Below are 24,993 nucleotides of genomic sequence, written 5' to 3' on the forward strand. Positions count from 1 at the left end.
ACTTACACCTGCAAGCCTCTCCTGGGGTTTGTAGCCCTCTTCCATTTTTGGGGTGTGCAATGATGCTGTAGCAACAGACCTCAGGGTTCATTTGTTTCAGTGGCCCTCCTGGTGTGGTCCTCAGACCGGGTGCATCAGCATCCCCTGGGAACTTGTTAGAATGCCAATCCCTGCCTGGGCCCTGCCCCAGACCTGCTGAATCAGAGACTCCAGGGGCAGACTCTGAGCTCTGTGTTCTAACAGGTATTCCAGATGAATCTGAGGAGCTGAAGTTTGAGAACTGCTGCTTTATTTCCTCAGGGGAGCCTCAGACCCATCTGCATCTTTGGCTTCACAGGTCTTGGGGGAAGGCTCTTTAGCTGCATCTAAATGTGGAAATCTAGAGACCTCTAGGAGCCCTGGGTGTTTTCTCAGCTCAAAGAGGCCTTGGAGGTGGCTTCTCCACCCAGGGACGCATTGCATAATGTGCCAGGCTGAGCTCTCTGTTGGGCTAGGGTGGGTGGGGAAGGGCATTAAATTAGGGTCACTTTCACCCTCGGCTTCTCCTGGGAGTCGTTCTGCTGTTTTCCAACTTCCTCAGAGATGGGGAGGCCGGGTGAGTTTGGAGAAGGTGCCTCCTTTCCTTGAGAATCAGCCATGGGAAAGTAACGACCAACTGCTGACCATGGACACTGGGCTGTACCCCTGTGTGTGACCACCTTGGGCTGGAAAAGCTTCTCCCAGAGCAAGAAACTCAGTTTCTTCCTCATGAACCAGTGAGAACCTGTGAAAATGTCCCTCTTCACTGGAACTCAGTGTGAAGCAGGAGGCCCTTGGAGTGCCAGGCTATCCCCACCTGTGGGTTCCAGGCCTCGGTTTCCCTGAGTTTTCCAGAAGGTTCCCTATGACTGGTTCTCTGGTCCAGCTCACGGGCCTGCCCATCCCCTTGTGTCCGCACAGGCGACTAAGCTACCGGAGAGCCACGGGCACCCTGCCGAGCCCCCAGAGCCTCAAGAAGCCCCCGTGTGAGTAGACTGGCAGGATGGCACTTCAGGGAAGCAGTTCAGGGAGGGGCTGGGGTTAGGGCTCTGGGGCTTTGTGTGGGGAGTTAGGGCTGGGGTTAGGGCTCTGGGGCAAGCACTGGGCTGGAGGGGGCACCGAGGGTCCTGTCTGAGCTCTCAGGCCTCCTGAGGGAGGAGGGGCTGGGGAGAGGGATGAAGAAGGGAAATGGGGGTAGGTTGCGGAGAGCTATTCCCTGGAGAGGAGCTACTATATTTGGGGCCCATAGATGACACTGCGGGGGCATGGTAACACTGCTCCCAAAATTTTGTGCGAACTGTGTGTGTGTGTGTGTGTGTGTGTGTGTGTTGTGTATCTGTGTGTCTGTGCCTGGGAGAGGCTCCACAGCTTTCATTAGATCCCCAAGGGGCTCTCTGACCCTGACAGTTTAAGAACCACTAATGTTGGAAGGGAATGGAGATGGCTGTGAGCGATCCCGTGCCTCTGAGTCAGCAGTCAAATCTGGCAAATAAAAATAAACGCTGCCCAGTTAAATTCGAATTTCAGATGAACAATGAATGGGTTTTTAGTATAAGTATATCCCATGCAATATTTGAGACATACTTATACTAATGAATTATTTGTTGTTTATCTGATATTCACATTTAACAGAGCGTATTGTATTTTGTCTAGTAACCCTACTCTCTGCATCACTTACCTTTTAGAAAACACATTCACCTACCTTCTTGCCTTTTAATCATCACAACAGCCCTGGGTAGTAGTGGAGTCAGGGCATCCCTTTTGCCAAGACGATTAAACAGAGGCTCATGAAGTCAAGGGAGTGGGGCTGGGGTCAGGTTTCCAGAGGGCCTGTGATCAGAGCCCCCAGGTTAGAGCCCCGTATGGAGAGGAAGCTTCCCCAGGGTATGGCCTCCCTAGCTGGGGGTCAGGGGTTAGGGGGGAAGGGGGGGCTTGGAACCAAGTGGGGCACCAGAACAATGCCAGATGAATGGAGCACAGCTGGCCCGCAGCCCTGCGCTGTGCCACTCTGTCGTCTGGCACCTGCATTTGCCCAGGAGAGTCTCAAACCCAAGAGAAGAGAGAGCAGGTCCTGGTCCCGCTGCAGGCATCGTAGGGCGAGCTGCTCCCTTGGCTGGGTGGCCACTGCCGACAGCCGCCTTTCCAGACTTGCTCTCAGGTCGGAGGGGCTGATGAGTAAATTGGCCCTGAGGCTGCTTATGCCAGTGAAGATCTGGCTTTCTTTGGGCCGCTAATGAGACACACACAGGAGGACTAATTAGAGCAAGTATTGGTTTAATAATGCACCGCAGCTCAGATCTCGGGTTTGTTGGAGGAAAGAAAGAGGGGACAGATGGAGGGCTCCTGAGGCACCCGAGGCTGCGGCTGCCTCTGGGCCACAGGGCCTCGCAGTTCCCCTCCGCTAACGCTGTTCCATCTGTCTTTTGTGCAAACCGCAGATGATCAGCCTTGTGACAAAGGTAGGCCCAGTATTTGTCCCCTGTGTGCATGGACAGGCCCCTTTTCTGTAGAGTGTCTGGGGCTGGAGGGGCTTGTTCTCCCTTCTGCCACCCCGCTCTGGGGTTGCTGTGCCCCTCTGGCTCCTGGCACCCCGCTCCCTGCTCTGTCAGCTGGACCGACCTGCTCCTTGAGGCCTGCAGAGCTGGTGGGGACGTGGGGCCCGGCCCTCCCTGGACTTTGGCTGGGATGACCACGTGACCCGGCTGGGTAGCGGTAGGGCAGGGCGAGTGAATCTCCCCTCCTTATTCTCACTGATCCTAACGCTGAGGGGCTGGAACGAGGTCTGCTGGCCCAGAACCCCAGCCAGGCCTGGAAAGGCTGTTTGTGGCCTAAGCATGGAGAACTGGGTGAAACAGAGGAACTTGTTTACCTGGGGTGGCCGGGACATGGCATTTGTCCTGGGCCCCCCGAGACTCCATCCCAGAGGGCTCTGAGACCTGGCCATCCGGGGCCTGGGTACCTCCGGGCTGGGGCATGTGTCCAGCATGGCTCACTGGCCTCCCTCTCTCTGTTTGGTCCCCAGAGACCTGTGACTGTGAGGGATATTTCAAAGGACACTATGTGGGTAAGTAATGGGGGCTCTCTCCCCGAGATCCCCGCCCCCCGCCCGTGCACAGACCACCGTGGGCTCCTGGGTCAGGGAGAGGGGATCCAAGCCCAGGAACCCCTCAAGAGCAGCTGAGTCTGTGGGACCCACATTTTCCTTCAGTGTGTGTCTGCCAGAGGCTGGGCTGAGCCTGCCCAGGCCTGGGGTCCCCCACCCCAACTTTCACCCAGCCACTGGGAGCAGTGCCCTGGCAGGACCCCTACATTAATACTGATTTTATTATTACCATAATCTCAATCGTAGTTTATTCAGTGTTTCTGCCACCGCCATACAACAATGGAGCCTTTTATCGATCTCCAAAGTACCTTCACTTCTTTTATTTTGGTAAATCTTTTCAAAGGCCTTAGAGACAGGCGAAGAGTTTTTAAACTTTTCGTTCAGAAGCAATTTCAAACTTACTGAAAAGTTGTGAGAATTGTACAAAGAACCCCCATATACTCTACACGCAGATTCCCCGGATGTTAACACTTTGCCTTATTAGTTTTATCATTCCCTTTTTCTGCACGTACACATTTAACCCTCTTCCCCCTGAGTCACGTAAGAGTTGTGGACGTTATGTCCCTTCACTCCTAAATAGCTCAGCATGTGTCCCCTAAGGACAAGGACATTTTCTTATATAACCCAGGGCTATTATCAAATTCTGGGAATTTATTTTTTATTTTATTTATTTTTAAAAAAAATTCCTGTAATTTAACAGGCATACAATTCTATTATTTAATATCGTGTTCATATCAGAATTTTGCCAGTAGTCCCAATAATGTCCTTTAGAGCATTTCCCCCGATCCAGGATCCAATCTAGGAGCACCCGTTGCCTTTGTAGATTTGGATTCCCTTTCATGGATAAGGGACTGAGGTGCAGAGGGGTGATGACTTGCCTGAGGTCAGTCACATACCAAGTAAAGCAGTAGCCTTGAACCCTAAATTTTGGACGCCAGGTAATCGCCCTTTCGTCATATTACCGTACGTCCCGATCAACCCCTTCCTGTAGCAGGAGGTGGTTGGGAGAGGCCCGTGGGTCTCAGTCCCACCTCCAGGTCTGACCAGGTAGAGAAAGTCTATAGGGAGATACTGGGACAAATGCCGCAGTGTCCCCCTGCCCTTCTCCCCAAGCTGGTCTTCGGAGGAGCTTCCGGCTGGGCCGCAGGGAGAGACTGGGAAGCCCACAGGAAGGAAAGACATCTGCAGTGGCCGAGTCTCCGAAGCTGCCGACCTACGAGGAGGTGACCAGGTACCAGCACCAGCCCGGCGAGCAGCCCCGCCTGGTGGTTCTGATCGGTAGGTGACGTCTCCAGAGAATGGGCTGGTTTCTCCCTGGAGGGGTGTGGAGGGAGCTCAGCAGGGACCTTGCAGCCTTCCCTTTGTTTCCCAGGGTCTCTGGGAGCCCGACTGCACGAGCTGAAGCAGAAGGTCGTGGCAGAGAACCCACAGCACTTTGGTGTCGCTGTTCCACGTAAGAGGGCTCGTGTGTGTGTGTGTGTATGTGTGTGTGCAAGCATGTCTGCACATGAATATTTCTTGGGGACTTGACTCCATGTATCCATCTTCATCCTTACTTTGGGTCTGAAGGACTGCCAGGCACTGCCTGCTATAGGCACATCAGGGGACCTAGGCATGATGGGAAGAGACCCACTCTCAGTGGTCCACTAGGACCCTCTGAGGCAGTAACTGGAGGACCACTTGCCTGGCTTTTGCCTGGGATGGGAGGTGAGTCTAGAGCTCATTGCAGGTGAAGTGGCAACTTCAGCCCAACACCAAGGGGCCCCCAGCAGTGGGTGTATTTCAGCCTCCTCTTCCCAATGACTCTGACTCCTATGGCCCCTGCTCTCTGCTTGGGCAAGAGAGTAGGTTGGGGAAGCCTGAGAGCCCTTGAGCAGTGTTGCTCGGGCACTCCGCCTGCAGCTGGATCCAGTCCAGCAGGGTGGCTATGTACACTCCTGAGTCCAGAGGCAGCTGGAGATGCTGAAATCCAGTAGGCAGAAGTCCTGGTTCTGAATGTGATGTGCAGTAGCTAGGAGCTCTACCAAGAGCTTTTATGTGCAGTAGCTTGGCCAGCCTTCCCAGTATCCCTGAGAAGAGGATCATCATCATCCCATACAGAGGAAGACACTGAGGCTCAGAGAGGTTAGGTAACTTGTCCAGTGTCACACAGTTGGTAAGTGGTGGAGCCAAGATTCAAACCCAGGCAACCTGCCCCAGTCTCATTCTTTTTTTTTTTTTTTTTAATTTAATTTATTTTTTGGCTGCGTTGGGTCTTCGTTGCTATGCGCCGGCTTTCTCTAGCTGCGGTGAGTGGGGGCTACTCTTTGTTGCGGTGTGCAGGCTTCTCATTGCGGTGGCTTCTCTTGTTGCGGAGCACGGGCTCTAGGTGCATGGGCTTCAGTAGTTGTGGCGCACGGGCTTAGTTGCTCCTCAACATGTGGGATCTTCCGGAACCAGTGCTCGAACTCGTGTCCTCTGCGTTGGCAGGCGGATTCTCAGCCACTGCACCACCAGGGAAGTCCCCACAGTCACATTCTTTTTTTTTTTTTTTTTTAAATAAACCATCGTAGTTTATTTATTTATTTATTTACTTTTGGCTGTTGGGTCTTCGTTTCTGTGCGAGGGCTTTCTCTAGCTGCGGCGAGCGGGGTCCACTCTTCATCGCGGTGCGCGGGCCTCTGACTATCGCGGCCTCTCTTGTTGCAGAGCACAGGCTCCAGACGCGCAGGCTCAGTAGTTGTGGCTCACGGGCCCAGTTGCTCCGCGGCATGTGGGATCTTCCCAGACCAGGGCTCGAACCCACATCCCCCGCACCGGCAGGCAGATTCTCAAGCACTGTGCCACCAGGGAATCCCCCCGCAGTCACATTCTTACTGAGGCCACACATCAGCCTCTCACCTGCTGCTTGCCACTTCCTGTCCTTGGCTGTTCCTTTCTGAGACTCTCAGTCCTCTTCCTCAGAGGGATACAATGTGGGCATCTGATGGCCACTGAGAAGGGGATGCTGTGGTGGCAGTAATGGGACCCTTCTGGAGTATTCCGAGGTAGTGCACCTACGTATTCTTTCTTTTGCCGTATCACTCCCCTGGGCCTCAGGGCTCATAGCTCAGTCTATGGGTTATGAGAATTGTCTTCCAGAATCCTACCTGAAGTGGTAGGGATGTGGTGGCGGGGTCATGGGGGGTTGGGGAGGCCATTCTGGAAGCACCTGTGATGGACCTGGGAGAACTTTAGGGAGCCCACAGCTTTCCAGGCTGAAAGGATGGACTGAAACAGGGCGTGTGGAAGTTGTTCACACATGGATCCTTCAGAAACTTCCAGACCCATCCTCTGGGGGTGGAGTACCTGGATGGCTAGACCTACCTGCTTCTAGACATCCCACAGATAGGTGACTTTCTCCCTGCTATTAGGAACCAGGCGAGTCAGGGAAGGCTTCCCAGCAGCAGTGACTTTTATCTGGGTTTTGAAGAGTAAGTAGGAGTTTTTCAGGCAGAGAAGGAAGAGTTCTCTATACCAAGGGAACAACATGTGCAAAGGGACAAAATATGACCCAGTACAGCAATGGGAGGGACTGGGGAAGTTAGTGTGGGTGATGTGGGGGGAGATGAGCTGAGTGGGAGGCTGGGTTGATTAAGAGGGTCTCATATACTCATCTAAGGTGTTTAGAATGTAATCAGTGGGTGAATAAAAGTTTTAAAGCAAGGACATGGTCAGGAAAGGTGATCCTAGCAGCTCTGCCAGAGGTTGGACACAGATGTCACACGGCGCACAGAGCATCCCCTGGGTGGCCCACAAGGGAGAAAACACTGTCCTCTGAGACCCCCTCTTTTCTTTTGGAATGCTCTGGAAAAAGCTGTGTGTTGCTTCGCGAGTGCTCTTGTTCTGTGGAGGATCTGATTTTCCCCAGAGGTGCGTGCCTTGATTCTATTATGGAAATCAGAGGGAAAACACTATGTGTTTAAAATTGTGTGAGGGGGTCTTCCCTGGTGGGGCAGTGGTTAAGAATCCGCCTGCCAATGCAGGGTACGCGGGTTTGAGCCCTGGTCCAGGAAGATCCCACATGCCGCGGAGCGACTAAGCCCGTGAACCACAACTACTGAAGCCCGCACGCCTAGAGCCCGTGCTATGCAACAAGAGAAGCCACCGCAGTGAGAAGCCCGCGCACCACAACGAAGAGTAGCCCCCACTCGCCGTAACTAGAGAAAGCCCACGCAGCAACGAAGACCCAACACAGCCATAAATAAATTAATTAATTAAAAAAAAATTATGTGAGAGCCAGCCTTGCGGAAACATCTAGTCCACGAGGAGACTGTCTGTCTTCATGCCTTTTCTCCCCAGATGAGAAATAATTGAATAAAAAATTTAAAACATACAGCAGGGTCAACTGAGTTTTTGCCCCCTTGGCTCTCTAAAAGAAAAACAATTAGGAAATAAAACCTAGAGGACTAGGGATTCCTTAGGCGATTCTTGAAAAGCCACAGCATCAGTGAGGCAGTTTGGCAGAGTGGTTAAGGGAATACGCTTGGCCTGAGACAGAGAGCGTTCCGACCCAGCTCTGCTCCCAGCCGTGGGACATCCACACGGTGCTTAACCTCTGCACCTCTGTTTCCTCACCTGCAAAACCGGAGGCCTCCTTTTGCCTACATCACAGAGCCGTGCAAGTCAGTGACGTACCTGCACACAGGGACCCTCGGTGGAGGGAAGTGGGTGGTTTGTACACAAATCCGTGACCAGCTCCGGACAGGAATGAGGGCACGGGCTCGCTGTGCTGTGACATCTCTGCCCAGCTACCCTCCTCTCTTTCACAGATACCACCAGGCCCAGGAAGAGCCATGAGGAGGATGGGGTGGAATATCACTTCGTCTCTAAGCAAGCGTTTGAGGCCGACTTGCATCACAACAAGTACGTTTCCTTGATGGACCAGTGGGGCCTCCGTGCAGCTGTGTGTCTTTGCATCTGTCCAGTCTTCCACTTGACCTCCTGGGAGGGCTTCTGGAAAAGTCAGGGGAAGCAGAGGATGGGAAGAGGAGCGGGGAGTCGTGGTGGGCCATTCACCTTCTGTGTTAATTCAGGCAAACTCAGCAGCTGACAGGCCTTTTCCCCTGTGGTGCTGTTCTAGGTTCCTGGAGCATGGTGAATATAAGGAAAACCTCTATGGAACCAGCCTGGAAGCCATTCAGGTTGTGATGGCCAAAAACAAAGTGTGTTTGGTGGACGTGGAGCCAGATGTGAGTTCCTGGGCCAGTTTGGCATTTCCTGTTAATGGAATTTTTATAAACTAGGGGGTTGTACATTTCACAGAACATTCGACCTTAGTCCAGGGACTTTTTATTCCAGAGCACTGGAGGTTAATATTTCCTTGGGTCTCCCTTTGAGAATCTCATGAAAGCTTTTGTATCCCAAAATGTGCACCTCTATACACAAAAATGACATGAATTGGAGGGACCCTCTTGGTGGCCCACAGGCCCAAGTTAGTAACCTCTGCATGGAGTAAATCATGCAGGAGATGGTGGCACCGACTGGTCCACTATGACCTGACAGTCAGGGACTTAGATGTAAATGCACCAGTGGAAGCTGGGCCATCCCTTCCCCGACGAGGACAAGTGAAATCAGAGAACCACTTAGAGAACCACTGAGGGAGGTGGTCAGGAGAGCAGTTTGAAAGGGAAAAAGGGCAGACTTGACCCTGTGTAGTGCTTCAGAGACATTTCCAGTTCTGCACACCCCACAGGGGCTTAACCGTCTTTCTAACCTTGTCTTTGAGAAAAATTTGTAAGCCTTGAACTCAATAGGGGCTGAGCTCTGATTTTATGACATACACTGTAGGCTTTATTTTACAGAAGTTGGCTTGAAACGGATTCCAAAAAGCACCTTATGTCCAGAAAGGAAAACCCTCACGAATTTGGACTTACTGGGAGTTGGTAGTGGAAATTAAAAGTCTGAATTTCAAAAATTTTTTTGAAAAGTGATTTTATTGGTTTAGAGGGGATGCAAGCTGTACGTATAGCAGTTTAATACCAGTGTTTCCAAATACAGGCCCTTACATCATAAATAAAATGCACTAATTAACAGGGCGATTTGCATATTGAAAACCTTCTAAAGTCTTTACAATTTGCTTCAAGGAATCTCTTAGTCTCTTCATTTGCTTGGCAAACCTTTTCTTTGAATGTCACGAGGAGGCCTGTGTGATAGCACAAATTTTGCCTTAGTCCAAACTGATGACGTTTGACTAAACAAGTACACACATTGAATCCTGCTGGTTCTTCCATCAGGACTAGGCAGGCAGAGAAGGGTGTACGAAGGCCAATTAGAGCTTGGTGGAGGGTAGTGAGAGCTAAGAAAGATGGCAACTCTCGGAGCTGAGGCTTTGGAACCTCCGTTCTCGGCAGGTGAGCCTTCAGGGTCCAGCTGAGGCCAGCGGGAAAATGAGCAGGTGGTCTGCGCGGATGAAGGCCATTGTCATATGACCATATAATCAGGACCTTTGCCATTGGGCTTATGTGATGAAGGACACCATTACTGAGTATTCAAGAAGTGCGCCTCAAAATAAAATATTCTCCACGTGTATAATGTTCCTGAACTGCCTTTCTCAGGTACTGCAACAACTGAGGACCTCAGAGTTTAAACCCTACGTTATATTTGTAAAGCCTGCAATTCAGGAGAAGAGGGAGACGCCACCCACGCCCCCAGCCGGTGAGGATGCAGCAGCCCCACTTGTAAGTTTAAAGTTGATCATTTCTCTTCCGAAGGCCTAAAAGGGCCGTTAGCTGCATGTGGGTGCCCATACCTTCTACACAAGACCATCTTTCCATTTTGCCTGTTGGCCAGACTCAGATGGTCATGTGATCTGAAGACTCAGGGTGGGGCAGCCAGAAGTGCCCCCCAATTGGCTTTGCCTGGGTTCCCCACCCTCCACTCCCTCACATAAGCACCCCGTTGGAAAGTTAAGGGACTGACATCTATCAGGGACCTGATCTGAGTGTGATGTACCACAAAAATTTGTTGAACTCCTAAGCCAAACCCAAAGAATTTTTAACCGAAACACCAACTTCAGATCCAGCAAGCTAATCCAGGATGGAGGCAAGGGGCATCATGGGGGAATCTTTCCTATGTGCATTTCAGGACTGTGACTCTCTTGCTGAAGCTGCAGGTGGTCGAGTTCCACCTTTACAGGGCAGGGAAAGGGTTCAGGGGACTGACAGCTTCAAAACAAATGTCACACGTTTTACTCCATTAGAGATTACTTGAGTTCTTTCAAGAGGCAGGTATTTATTAGGAAGATTGAGTGATTTAGGGGCAAAAGAATGTTCCTTCTATAATTGCTTAAATAGATAAATGCTTCCAGGATGAACAACGAAGGTACCTGGAGGAGGGGAAACTCTAGTAGCGGCAGACAGTCTACAGGATATATGTGTGTAAGGGGGTGGGGGAAGTGGGATGAAAGATCCAGGGGCAGCAGTGGGACACTGCAGGGTGGTTTTGAGTAGGAGAGGAGCCCTGCAAGATGCCATATAGAATTGGGAAGCTCTGCCCAATTTAATCTAGGTTTTTCCCTCCTGGGGGAAAGAAGTAAGAAGAAGTTATCTAAGCCTTCCCGTAGGTCTCTTCTGTCTTTGCGGTAGCACGCATAAACTGTTTCCTAGACCTTCAGAACATATTTTCTGAAAGCATGGATGCTCTCACTAAAGTAGGAGTCTGGTTTTGATTGGTGACAGAGAGGGGGAGGGAACATTTTGGAATATGGGTCATTTTAGGGGAAGACAGCTCACCCCCTCCATGGCAGCATAAAAACAGAGCTCCTAGAAGCAGAGGCGAGAAAGCAGCAGAGGACTGGAAGGAGATAGAAGGGGAGGTGGGTGAATGCCAGCCACAAATTTCACTTTGCAGTTTTACCCGGTGTGGATCCTGCCCCTTTCCTTTCTTCCAAAACCCAAGCTAACCGTCAGTGAACTACCTGCTTGAAATTCTACATACTAGAGGTATATTTGAATGAAGAAGCAAACAAAACACTGGGTAGGTTGGGTAAAGGAGGGATCATTGGCTGTCTAGACCTTACGGTTAGATGTCAGGAAAGCAATCTGATTAAAGAAGCCAGGTATCCTAAGGAAATGAGGGATTGGGTCAGGGTTGTCCCAGCACTTTCTTAAATATCTCTGCTTTGTCAACTGTGCTAATGTTGGGCTCTGGTTTGAGGAAATGAAAAGAAGAACTGAGTTCTACATCATGTGAATTTAGGAGTCTTCAGAAGGCATTTGAGTTACTTATTCTCCTTCTTTTTCCCCTAGTTGATTCCAGAAATGCTTGCTTTGCTTTTATATAGTGACTACTATTTTTAGTTCTTTCCTGCAATTATTTAACCAAATTGCCATGCAACACAATAGTACTGCTAGTTTGGAAATACCTTTGGACAGGAAGTGTGATATTGACATATATAGACAGCAGATATAGAATCAACATCTGCCCAAAGCATGGCTCGCAGTTAACAGGTCCTCAGTAGATATCTTGTGAAGGACTGAACAATGATTATGGCTGCAGCCCATGAACTTTCTTGGAAGTTTGATAGGCTAGCATCACTATGCTCTGTTCTTGTGTACCCAGTTGGTTATTCAAGGGCCATAGTCATCCACTCATCACCTAAAAATGAGAGGTTGGACACTGCCCAAGACAAAGGCTGTAGGTTTCTTTTTTTTTTTTTTTTTTTTTGCGGTACGCGGGCCTCTCACTGTTGTGGCCTCTCCCGTCGTGGAGCACAGGCTCCGGACACGCAGGCCTAGCGGCCATGGCTCACGGGCCCAGCCGCTCCGCGGCATGTGGGATCCTCCCGGACCAGGGCACGAACCCGTGTCCGCTGCATCGGCGGGCGGACTCTCAACCACTGCGCCACCAGGGAAGCCCAAGGCTGTAGGTTTCTTATTTGGGGGGAGAACAACCCAGTTGTTCCCTAACTGCCCCTTTTCCTTGCAGGATGAGGAGCAGCGAGAGATGGCCGCCTCTGCTGCCTTCATAGACCAGCATTACGGGCACCTGGTAGATGCTGTGCTGGTGAAGGAGGACCTCCAGAGTGCGTACAGCCAGCTCAGAGTGCTCTTAGAGAGGCTGAGCAAGGAAACTCACTGGGTACCTATTAGTTGGGTCAGGTAACTGTATCCTAGAACATCCAGGTTGGAAGGGACCCGGAAGACCACCTGGTCCAGGCTCCCCCATGTTACCATCAAGGAATCTTGAGCGAGAAGGGCAGAATTTTCCATAAACTCCATTATCAAGAAGAGTCTATGTGGGGAGTCTTGTTTTTTGCTGGTTTTTGTCTGTGGCTTTTCACTGCACCCCTTTGGAGCTGAACATACAAGTCGAAAGGGAGCATATCACAAAATAACACATGTCATTCATTAAAGTATCACAGGCAAGTTGACCCTGATTCTCCGTACCAAAGTTGAGTAGCCACTGTCTTTTGGGGGGTGGTGGTGGTGAATGTATACAGTACCAATTTGCAGAGGTGTTTAAGCTTTATAAACAGAGTGACACTTCATTTATCTGGCTTCATTGGAAGTTGAGTTGTTTCACCCAAGAGGATTTTCCATGCAATTGAAGTTCCCCTGTCTTCAGGCACTAAAATGTTGATTTTAACCTTTTCGGTAGTGTGTGTTTGCCTGGTAATGGAAAACATGGTTCTCTGCCTTCCTAAATAGTGAGCATTCATCAACTTTTTTGGCAGACTAAGGCACCCTTCCCTGTCACCATGATTTACTATACTCTTCCATGATACAGTGGTGTTTTCAGGGACTCTTGCGGAATGTCAGGCTGCTTGTGCCTTTTCTAAATATTCTCAGACTCTGAAACTTGATGCTTGCTTGCTTTGATTTATTTTATTCCATCACTTGTCTTTCTTGTTACTGACAGCTCTCTTGGTTCTCACCTGTCCCTACCTTCAGATTATAGGGGCTCCTATCCTGCTACATCATGGGAAACCACATGATTCCCCCCTGTCATAACTATGCCTAATTCACAATAAATCAGTCCTGACCATCAAAATCAAAGTACATAGACTCTGAGTGTGGGCCTGATGGGTTGTCTCTGAGCAAAAGTGCTTAATGTCACACAGGATTTGTGATATATCTTAGCTTCAGAGAATTTTATTTCTTATTAATAGCCAATGTATATAAAGCTTTATTCTGTGCCAGGAGCTATGCTAAGGCCTTTACGTACGTGATTTTGACAGATGCACCAAGCCTATGATGTAGGATTCTTTTTTTTTTTTTTTTTTTGGCCGCACCACATGGCTTGTGAGATCTTAGTTTCCTCACCGGGATTGAACCCTCGCCACCGTAGTGAAAGCGCCGAGTCCTAACCGCTGGACCACAGGGAATTCCCTGATGTAGGATTCCTATCATCCCTATTATACAAACGAGAAGAACAAGGCTAAAAAGTTTCAATAATGTGTTCAAGCTCACACAGCTTGAAAAACATGGCAGAGCCATTGTATTTGAGCCCAGGTCTTCCTAATACCAGAGATGGTCATTAATCACTATACTGCCTGTTTCTTTTGTGGTCCCATAATTGAGGCTACCTGTTAAATTATGGACTTAGAAGTGAGGAATGTGTTCTCAGCTAGAATTTACAATAATATGCAGTGTGGTTGCAGCTTCTAAGACTGAAAATAGTCTGCTTACATGTGTAAGTTTTCAAGCTCTCTTCCTCATGAGAAAAAAAAGGAGGCCAGGTGAAGGGTGAAGCACCAGGGAGAAGATCTGTTGCCCATTTAGAAATTTCCATTTCTGCCTTCTTACACAAGGATACCTATGCCACATTCTAGCTCGTGAACCTGGTAGGTCCACCTAACAGGATCACATTCTTCAGACCTTTCTAGCAAAAGGATGAGGACCTCTTTGCACTTACAAAGTACTGGATTCTTATCAAGTGAAATTAGTCTTGAGCTGTTCCACATAGAACCAGCACAGGGAGGGCAGCTGCCCTTTGAAGTGGAATGGCATATGCCAAGTTGTGTGTTATTATTCAGGAGAGCCAGGATCTAAACTCAGCTCTCAGGCAAAAAACACATAAGCTAAAATTACTCCAGAAAAATCACCTAGGGAGGCCCCTTGGTGGAGATCCTCACCAACTCTGAAGTCCCATCTGGGTGGTTTTTCTCCCATTGTAGGAGCACAGTGGTTGAATAACAGATGTTTTTTTTTTATATTTCATACTACAACAGACATTTTCCGCTTCCGAATATTTTCGCACAATTGTCAGATGAAATAGTAATCATTCCCTTCATGTGTATTGTGAAGCAAGGTATTAAAATGTGACGCCTGCTTTATTTCCTGTCGAAATAGCCTTCTCACCCTCTAAGGCAAGCTGTGTTGACAGCTGTTTGGCTGCTACGAAATCTGTGAGTAGAATGGACAGGGCCCCAGAGACAGGTCATTTGTAAAGTGTTTTTGCTGTTCGTAAAAAGAAAAGTCTTATTTAAAAAAAAAAAAAAGCACCTGTTTACAGATATATATTGGTGGAATGTGTGTAAATTCAATTCCCAGTCCCATTCCAGCCAGTAGCACATATGTTCTGACCCCCTGGGCAAAATTTTTGCAAAAGTCCATCACTCTGGGCCTCACACCAAGAAATCTGCTTATTTCATCCCTCTCAAAATGTACCTTTTTTTCCCCCCTTGGGCCCTCAAATGCCGGTAAGCTCTCTGCCTGTGTCTACAACCAGAGAGAATGTGAGCTCTGGAGGGCTCTTCTAGGTCAAGGATGTTAGACGGGTGGGGCATATGTGCTGCCACCAACCATTCTTATATCCGTGGCAGACAGCACTAACTGATCACAGTACTCTCTTGCTGAATGTAGGCACTGCTTTGGATCTTTCAGGATATAGTATCCAGTCTCAACTGAGCAGAACTGGCAAGTGAGTTATCCTGTTTGCCATCCTTGATCCATAAATTTGTAATCTTCTCTACCATCCACTCCACTCCCTGAAGGAAATGGGTTTAAGAAAATTATAACCATCTGTCCTTCACAGGCAATGCTTAGCTATGTTAAACATTAGCCAATTGTGCTTTTACCATTGTATGTTTGAAAACATACGTGCTTTAAGACATGTGACCCATCGGAGTTTTACATCCACTTACCCAGGGTTACATCATTTATGCCACCAATCACAGGATCATGTGTCCAAAAATATGAAAGCATTTGGTGACTTATTTAATAACTACAGACCAACATATGCACAAAACCCATTCTTGAATCATATAGTTTAGAACTAATAAGCAGCATTTCTCTAACTGGTGGAGTCGATATGGATTTTTTTTTTTTTTTTCCTGCCCTTTGAATACAGTCTCAAACTGCTTCCTTTAAAAGTCAGGCTTGTGGTTTCAGAACAAGATGATGTAGAATCATTTTTCCCTCCTCCTCAACTCTAAATACAACTTAAAACCTTGGAAATTTATTAAAAAGACAATGATAAAAGGACTCTGAAAGCTGGAGAGAAGATGATGGATTGATTAGGAAGCCTCAGGACTTGAGGAACAACAGTGTGGTGACTTTCCTGGGTTTTCTTTTCATCTCCTACACCCGACCTGCAACCCAGAACCACCAATAGACAGAGACAGGGAAGAAAAAAGGAAGGAAGGAAAAAAGGGAGGGAGAGAGGAAGGGAGAAAAGCTTGCTTTCTCTGCCAAAGGACAGGGAAGGGGAAGCCTAGTAGAGACCTACTGGGGAGCTCCAGCCCTAACTCCACACCTGGGTACCAGCAGGTGGCCCAGTTCATTCAGAGCAGGATTGAAGCCCTATGTCTCGCTGTCCTCCACCCAGTGATATTAGGAGACCCAGGCCCAGCAGTGCCTGCCTGCCCCTCTGCAGAAGGTGGTCCAGCAACACTGTGCAGCCCAGGGAAGCACCTTCCTACACTGCAGAAGACACCAGCAGGGATTGAGTGGGAGTCCTGGAAGCATCCAAAGAACAAGCAGACCAGAATAGTATCGTGAAGGCTCAGAAAACTATTATGTCATTGGAAATAAAACCCATAAAAGAAGCAGAAACTTATACACTACACCTAAACAGGACTCCTACCTGCTATAATGGAAGATGTAAATAGCATTAAGAGATTCCTAACATAACTACTCAAATATCTAGGATACAATAGGAAATCACTCATCATATCCCAAACCAGGAAAACCCTAATCTAAATAAGAAAAAAAAAAAAATCAATCGATACCAATATGATATGATTCAGACGTTGGAATTTATCTAACAAGGATTTTAAAGCAATTGTAGTAAAAATGCTTCAACAATCAATAACAAATTCTCTTAAAAAAATTGTTTAAACAGAAAATCTTAGCAAAGAAATAGAAGCTATGAAAAATAACCAAGTGGAAATTATAGAAATGAAAAGTTATTGTAAAATTAAAAACTCAGATGAACTCAATAGTAGAGTAGAAATGACAGAAGATCAAATCAGGGTACTTGAGGAAAGATCAATAAAAATTACTCAATCTGAACAACAGACTGGGAAAAAAAAAAAAAGAGAGCCTCAAGGACCCATGAGACAATAACAAAAGAGCTAACACTTGTATCATCAGAGTCCCAGAAGGAGAGGAGAAAGTGTGGGACCAAAAAGTACTCAAAGAAATAATAGCTGAAAATTCCCCAAATTTGATGAAAGATATAAATCTACATATTCAAGAAGGTGACAAACTCAAAATAAGATAAGCCCAAAGAAATCCATACCAAGATACAGCATAATTAATCTTCTGAAAACTAAAGACCAAGGAAAAAAAAATCTTAAGAACAGGGAGAAACAATGGGAAGGAACACTAACGCAAGTGTTACTATTTTACTAATACTATTACTATTACTAATACTATTTTAGTATTACTATCAAGGAGACTGTGGAGGCCAGAAAAAGTGACACAACATTTATCAAGTGCTGACAGCAAAGATTGTCAACTTTGAATCCTATATGTGAGGAAACTATCCTTCAGGAACAAAGGAGAAATAAAGACATTCTTAGATGAAGGGAAACTAACAGAATTTGTTGAGACTGACCCTTAAAGAATGGCTAAAGAAAGCTTTCCAAACAAAATGGCAGAAGGCTGGGACTTTCAGAAAGGAAAAAAACAACTGAAAAGGTAAAAATAGAAGTAAACATAATAGCTAGTTCTTCACCTCTTGAGTTTCTTTATCCATATTTTCTGGTTGAAACAAAAGTTATAACCCCATCTGATGTGATGCTCCTTGTATGCAGAGGAAATACATAAGATAATTATATTCTAAAAGTGAGGAGGATAAAGGGACCAATTAAAAGACAGATATTGGTAGAGTGGATTAAAAAAACTTGACCCAACTATACGTCATATACAAGTGTACATAGGTAGACAGAAAGTAATGATGGAAACTTAAATATTATGCAAACAGTTTTTTTAAAAACATCATTTTAAAAGGCTATATTATTATCAGATAAAGTAGACTTCAGAGAAAGAAAATTACTAGGGACAAAGAGGGACATTATAAAATGTTAAAAAGGATCACTCCCCCAAGTAGGTATAGCAATCCTAAATGTGTATGCAACAAACACCAGAGCTTTAAAATACATGAAGCAGGGACTTCCCTAGTGATGCAGTGATTAAGGATCCGCCTGCCATTTCAGGGGACATGGGTTCGATCCCTGGTCCGGGAAGATCCCATATGCCGCGGAGCAACTAAGCCCATGTGCCACAACTACTAAGCCTGCGCTCTAGAGCACGCGAGCCACAACTACTGAAGGCTGCGCGCCTAGAGCCCATGCTCTGCAACAAGAGAAGCCACCACAATGAGAAGCCCGCGCACCACAATGAAGAGTAGCGCCTGCTCGCCACAACTAGAGAAAGCCCACGCTCGGCAATGAAGACCCAACACAGTCAAAAATAAATAAATAAAAAATAAATTCATTTAAAAAAACAGCTTGAGCACCAGTTGCTTTAAAAATAAATAAATAAGATACGTGAAGCAAAAACTGATAGAGCTAAAAGTTGAAATAGACAAATCTACAGTTATAATTGGGGAATTCAACACCCTACTCTCAGCAATTGATAGAACTAGAACAGAAAGTTATCCAGCGTATAAAAGAACTGAACACCATCAACCAACAGGATCTAATTGACATTTTAAAACACTCCCCCCAACAGCAGCACAGTATACATTCTTTTCAAATGTCCATGAAATATTCACCTAGATAGGCCATATTAATAAATTTTAAAAGAATTGGAAATATAGAGTATGTTCTCTGACCATAATGGACTCAAACTAGAAATCAATAACAGAAGGACAACAGGAAAATCTGCAGACATTTAAAAGAATACCTAATATAACCTGAGCAGTTCATGGAAACTTCCTAGAGAATGGACTCGCTTGTATAAATAATGTATAGGTGTTTTCCAGGTAAAGACATAGAACTATGGATTTTCCAGCTACAGGGGACAACAGATGAATGGGATGAGAAGAAAACATGTCTTCTGTTAGTTGAAAAAGGCAAGGAATGATGAGATATAAGTTTGCAGACATTTGTCATTTTTGTGAAATTCTAGTACCTGAGCCTCATTCTAACTGGGGGGAAATTTCCTGTGCTGGTGAGAATGAGAAGCAGAACTCATGTCCAGCATTGGAAAAAGGCAGATACTCATTCCCCCAACCCTTGCAGATAAGGAATGGGCATATATGATCTAAGTTACACCAATCAGATAGACCTTCACTGACTTGGAATTGGGAGATAGTGACACAAAATGGCGGGGACAGTGAAGACTTTTCAGAGGCGGCACTAGCAGGTCAGCAAGATCCAGTTCTAGATAGAGCAAGGGCAGCTGTGCTAGCCACAGCGCCACAGACCAGTTCTACAGCAAGACTTGGAGCGTTGTCCCTTGATGTGCCGCTTGAAGCTGGGTTCCGCAGTTTTCTAGCAAATACTGTTAACGATTTCATATTCTTTCAATAAATTATTTCACCACTTAAAGTCAATTTCTGTTGCTTGAACTAAGAATTCCTGTTGATAGAGGCTTCCAAGACAGGAGGAACAGGATTGAGGGGGGCCGTATTAAGAAGTGTGGCTCATTCTGGAAGGAATGGCAAATCATTGAAGGTGTATTAAGCTAGAAAGTGATACGGGCATATTTTTGCATTAATAATACCGGTTGTAAATCACAAGCGCCTGAAATGGGCAGTAGCACATACAAAGACTGAGAAGCAGGACTGGTAGATTAAAAAGATGCAGAGGGCTTCCCTGGTGGCGCAGTGGTTGAGAGTCCCCCTGCCGGTGAGGGGGACGTGGGTTCGCGCCCCGGTCCGGGAGGATCCCGCATGCCGTGGAGCGGCTGGGCCCGTGGGCCATGGCCGCTGAGCCTGCGCGTCCAGAGCCTGTTGCTCCGCGGTAGGAGAGGCCACAGCAGTGAGAGGCCCGCGTACTGAATGAAAAAAAAAAAAAAAAAATATGCAGGAAGGGGCTTCCCTGGTGGCGCAGTTGTTGAGAGTCCGCCTGCCGATGCAGGGGACACGGGTTCGTGACCCGGTCTGGGAAGATCCCACATGCCGTGGAGCGGCTGGGCCCGTGAGCCATGGCCGCTGAGCCTGTGCGTCCGGAGCCTGTGCTTCGCAACGGGAGAGGCCACAACAGTGAGAGGCCCGTGTACTGCAAAAAAAAAAAAAAAAAAAAAAAAAAAAATGCAGGAAGGAGGAAGGGATGAAAGAGAGGGAGTAAAGGATGACTGCCAGACTTCTCACCTGGATGTCTAGAAGAATAGTTCCTCAAACCGAGATGAACTGGAACCAGTTTAAAAATGAATTTACACTTGGACATATTGATTTTTTCTTTAAACTTTTTATTTTGAGATAATTGTAGATTGACATGTGTGAAAGAAATAATACAGAGAGATCCTGTGTCCCCCTTACCCAGTTTCCCCAGGTGGTAGCACCTTACAAAACTATACACAGTATCACAGCCAGGATATTGATATGAGAGAGCCAGGATACAGAACAGTTTCACCATTGATAAATTGAATGTCATCAAAATTAAAATGCTTTACTCTGTGAAAGATGAAAAGATAAATTACAGAAAAAATATTTTGCAGATCACATATCCAGCAAAGGGCCTGGATCTAGAATATGTAAAAAACTCTCAAAATTCAATAAAAAAAAATCCAATTAGAAAATGGGCAAATGCACCAATATTTTACCAAAGAGGATATACAGATAGCAAGCATATGACAGATGTTCAACTTCATTAATTAGAGAAATGCAGGTTTCTCTCCTGCACACATGTTATAATGCCTAAAATTAAAAATGGTGGTAACATCAAATTGCTGCTGAGGATGTGGAAAAACTGGCTCACTCATCCATTGCTGGTGGGAATGTAAATGGTACAGCCACTCTGGAAATAGCTTTACAGTTTCTTTTAAAATGGACTTATCGTACAACCCCACCAATACACTCTTGGGCATTTATCCAAGAGAAATCAAACTTACTTTCATGCAGAAACTTGTGCACAAAAGTTCACAGCAGCTTTATTCAAAAACGGTCAGAAAACTAGAAACTACCCAAATGTCCTGCAGTAGGTGAATGGTACATTCCTAAACTGTGGTACATTCCTACCATGGAATACTACTCAGCAATAAAAAGGAATGAATTCTGGGTATACACAACCTGGATGAACCTCAAGGAAATTATATGGAGTGAAAAAAGCCAATCTGAGAAGGATGGATACATACTGCATGACCCCATTTATGTAACACTCATGAAACAGCATAATTACAGAGATGGAAAACAGATGAGTGATTGCCAGGGGCTAGGGCTGGAGGAAGAGGGAGGCTGTGGCCAAAAGGGGTAGTACAGCAGAGTATTTCCATAATGGTACAGTTCACTGTCTCGACTGTGGTTGTACTTATACAAAACGAGACATGCTAGTTACATAAAACTAGCTATACACCTACATACAAATGAGTGCATGTATAATTGTGAATTTATATATGCTCTATAGATGGTAGCAATGTCAACTTCCTAGATTGATACTGTACCGTATTTACACAAGATGTTAACGTTGGGGGAAGCTGGGTGAAGGGTGCAGGAGGCCCCACTGTACATTTATTTGCACCTTCCTGTAAATCTAATTATTTTAAAATAAAACATTTATTTGTGATAAGAACAGGTAAGATCTACTCTCTTTCAAAATAATTAGACCAATTACAGGAGACACGCACCACTGTCTTGTCATGTGTTCATATGCTTTTGTTTTCCATTTTGACAGAGCTGACTTTGTGGCTGGATCATCACACCCCACCTATTCTTTCCCCCGGGGTGGTGGTGATGGTGTATGGTTTAAAAAGTTGTCTCTTTCTCTCTCTCATTAAAACTTGTCATAGCCCCCCATAAAAATGCCTGTTGCATCTTTCCTTCTGCCTGCCCCATTCTGTCTCCATTTGGGGATGGGACTTAAAGCCTTTGGGTACTTTAAATGTAACTTACTCATTTTATGTTCCAAGCTTTATTGTAGCATCTTAAGACCGAGCATTCAGGCACTTAGGAGTGTCTTGAAATCCTAAGCAGCTAAGAAATCCTAGGGCCTTCTCTTGTCTTTTCCATGGTGAGTAACCTTGTATTCAGGGAGAGGACAAGGAGAGAAATGGAGAGCCATCAATTATACAGAACTGTTCTTTGGAAAGCTTGAGTGTCCATTTACCCTTCTCCCCAGGGGCAGCGGCAGAGCGGGGAAACTTAGTCACTACTAATAATATGAAATAATACAAAATGCCAACACAATATTACTTTTGAACAGTGACAGAGATCTGTAATATAAGTTTAGCATAATATTAAAGCCACAAGACCTCCTGTTTACGTCTTATTGAAACAAATCACTTCCCCTTAAACTCACATAAGGCCTCAAAGCTGATGACAAAAGGCAGTCATTTCCTACTTGTATGCAGAGAGGAAACAAAGACAGAGCTCTAGTCCCTGACTGGATGGCCAATCAATATTACAGAAGAGCAAAATCCACCCCTTAGTTGGGCCCCTCGTTCTCCATCTACACGGTTTTCAGGACTTTGGCATCAACTGTGATCACCGTGTTCTCTAATAAAGAGCAGCCGTCTGAAGACATACCTGTTCATCTCAGGAGAGAAGATATTTGGTTGTATTTCTGATATAGCGCCTTGAATTCTTGAAGGAAAAGAATCAGAAAGATTTATGTCAATGCCAGGGTGCTGATGCGAAAGCTGAAGTCCTAAATCCTACGGGTGGCTTAGAAAAGGCTTTCAGAGCAAAGAAAGGGAGTGGAAGTTTATAAAAGCACTGCGGATGGCTTTTTTTTTTCCTTCTTGAAGAGCCATTCCTAAATGAAGCAAGTCAACCACATACTGAATTGTATACCCTCATCCCCTTTGCTTGTCCATTCAGCCTGAATGAATTAAGGGATGAGGGAAGATGCTACCAGATATTCTCTGAAGCTGACACATAATGGCTTTGCTACCAAGCTGGTGGATGGTTTGCTCCTCTTGTTAGCTTTGTAGGCTCTGGATAGTTTTTCTTTCAATGATTGTTGCATTTCTCATGATTTCACCCTCAGCCGCTTAGGGGTCTCTCCTGAGATTGGCTCTACTCTGAACGCAAACTCTGTGCGTGCATAGGAATATCAGAGTACCCACGTGCCTGCCAGTCTAACTCCAACGAGCTGCGGTCATAGTGGGGTTTGCGATCACCGAGCCTCTTCAGAATGCCCTGGTTTTCCATGGTGATTCTCAATAGCTCCCGGTTCCTTGTTTCTCTGTTTAAGCTGAAAAATACAAAATCCCAAGATGCGTGAAGAATAAAGTACTCCTCCTGGATGGGAGTGGGGGAGATGAAGTCGTGATGTCATAAATCCAGGCTGCCAAAGGGCAGGGAACCAGCTGTCCCGCAGAGCCCTGAGGCCCTGTACGCCTGTTGAACCAGACCACACTCTGGGAAACGTGCAAAGCCTTTTCAGATTAAGATCAGTGGTTCTCAGCCCCGCTGCCTACTAGAAAATTCTACTTTATTGGTCTGGGATGGAGCTTGGGCATTGGCATTTTGCAAAAGCTTCCCAGGCATTATTATGTGAAACCAGGATTGAGAATCTCTGGTTTAGAGGATGAAGGGCTTGCCTACAGATAAATCACAAATGGCTGATGACAAGTTTTGGTTCACCTCACTCCCCTCAGCTGTCAACTCAATTTCAGAATACAAGGATTAGGAAAGACTTCTTGACACTCCCCACCCCCCCTACACACACACACACACACACACACACACACAACACTTTTCTTTCCCTGCATACACTCCTTTGGAGCCCTGATCACACTGCATAACTATTTACATAAATGTCCCCCTTACCTGACATTGGGTTCTTTGGAGTTAGGAAATATACTTCTCATTTCACCTCTATAGTCCCGGTGCTTAGCACATGGTAGTTCAGGAAATATTTGCGGAAACAATTTTAAGAGTGCTGTAGTCCCAGCTATGGTCACCATTTTACAAAAGTGCTTTCTTGTGTCAAACTCTAAATAGGACTCTGAAGAGTCTCTTAGAGGGAAAAAAAGCTCTTTAACGCTAGAGAAAGGTCCCTGTTTGGGGTGGTTTTCTTTCTCCTTAACTTGGTCTCTTTGGTTATCCCTCAAGATAACTTCCCTTAAGTATTCCTCTGGCACTAAAACCCAAAAAGGGTGAAGTCAATTTTGACTTTTGGAAAATGAAATGAAGAGAAAGAACACTACCTCTTAGAGAAGTATTCGTTCCAGCAATCCACCTTGGCGGGGCCGTGGTGGGCGTTGGCAATTTTCTGACACAGTTGCTTGTTTTCATATTCGATTTTGTCGAATTTCTTTTGTTCACCCTGGTGAGAAACCCCACCCCATCATGGTGACGTCATTGCTACATGGGGCTCCATCCCACAAACGCTGAGCATCCCCCTCCTCTGGGATTGTGCGAAAGGGGCATATTGGGGGCCACAGTGGAGACTGGGAGAGAAGCTGAGGAATCGAGGGGTGGTGTGTATGGGGAGGAGAAGGGTGAACGAATCTTTGGTGAGGTGGGTATTTAGAAGGCTCTGGGAAACTGGCCCTCTTTAGGACATAGATAAAATCAATAATGGCAGGAACAAGTACCTGTAGTTTGCTCAGTTTTAAAATGTGATGTGTGTGCACCACTGGAGGCTTGGTATCAACAGTAGGCTTCACTAGAGAGGGGGGAAAGAGAGCAATGTTACATCACAGGTGTCCTCTTAGTAGCCTTAGAAAATCTGCTCACATTCTAGACAACGGCCCTGATTAAAACATTACAAGTTTGAATTCTGAACTAATCCAGTTAGGAATTTTGGTTTAGTTGAGTTTCCCAAACTGACATCTTTTGGAGAGTTTTGAGCAGACATGAGAGAATGGTGAGGGCTGTGAAAAGTAAAATTTACAGACATAAATATCCTTTGAATCTAATGAAAGAAACCTCTCTCCCACCCTTTCCCAGTACGACTAGCCTGGCTACTGGATGCTGAAGCCCTATCCTCTGTCTACCTTACTTTGGCTTTAAAGAGTTTAAATGAGCATATCCATCAAATGAACTCCCTGGTGGAAGATAAATTTGCAAAGCCATGTACTGGTCTGGTTTACTGTCAATATCTCTAAGGTGGGCCCTTCCAGAACCCTAGTCGCAGTGTCCTGTTCAAATTGCCCCACGTACCTATTTGTATTCTATTCTTATGAAATACGTAGTGGCCAAAGTCCAGTTTCCTCCTGAATGATGTGCTCTGTCTATGATTAGAGACGATCACAGGGTAGGCTAGATAATCCAGGGAATTGTTCATCTTCTCTTCCTAGTCTCACTTCAGAAATGAGGCACCCAGGCTCCTCTGTGAGGTACTTAGCTGTCCC

At 46.3% G+C, this 24,993-nt stretch overlaps 2 protein-coding genes across 3 annotated transcripts in view; one reads left to right on the forward strand and one right to left on the reverse strand.

Moving 5' to 3' along the window:
* Positions 1-12,244, forward strand: part of MPP3 (MAGUK p55 scaffold protein 3) — a 25,516-nt gene extending 13,272 nt beyond the window's left edge. For both annotated transcript variants that reach the window (XM_065897188.1, XM_065897189.1), the window contains exons 10-18: positions 940-1,004; positions 2,457-2,477; positions 3,041-3,082; positions 4,235-4,399; positions 4,494-4,574; positions 7,912-8,005; positions 8,223-8,331; positions 9,697-9,819; positions 12,068-12,244. In XM_065897188.1, coding sequence (XP_065753260.1) covers positions 940-1,004; positions 2,457-2,477; positions 3,041-3,082; positions 4,235-4,399; positions 4,494-4,574; positions 7,912-8,005; positions 8,223-8,331; positions 9,697-9,819; positions 12,068-12,244 — 877 coding nt within the window. The remainder of the gene's footprint in view (positions 1-939; positions 1,005-2,456; positions 2,478-3,040; positions 3,083-4,234; positions 4,400-4,493; positions 4,575-7,911; positions 8,006-8,222; positions 8,332-9,696; positions 9,820-12,067) is intronic.
* CFAP97D1 (CFAP97 domain containing 1) lies at positions 10,120-24,992 on the reverse strand. Its single transcript, XM_065897222.1, has 6 exons — positions 24,803-24,992; positions 24,235-24,305; positions 23,845-23,963; positions 22,763-22,886; positions 22,217-22,273; positions 10,120-10,305 (listed from the first exon to the last, which is right to left on the reverse strand). The coding sequence occupies exons 1-5, from the start codon at positions 24,924-24,926 to the stop codon at positions 22,226-22,228; spliced, it is 486 nt and encodes a 161-aa protein (XP_065753294.1). The 5' UTR covers positions 24,927-24,992; the 3' UTR covers positions 10,120-10,305; positions 22,217-22,225.
* Position 24,993: the final 1 nt, after the last annotated feature.

The sequence above is a fragment of the Phocoena phocoena genome, chromosome 19 (assembly GCF_963924675.1).
Source record: "Phocoena phocoena chromosome 19, mPhoPho1.1, whole genome shotgun sequence".
Classification (NCBI taxonomy): domain Eukaryota; kingdom Metazoa; phylum Chordata; class Mammalia; order Artiodactyla; family Phocoenidae; genus Phocoena; species Phocoena phocoena.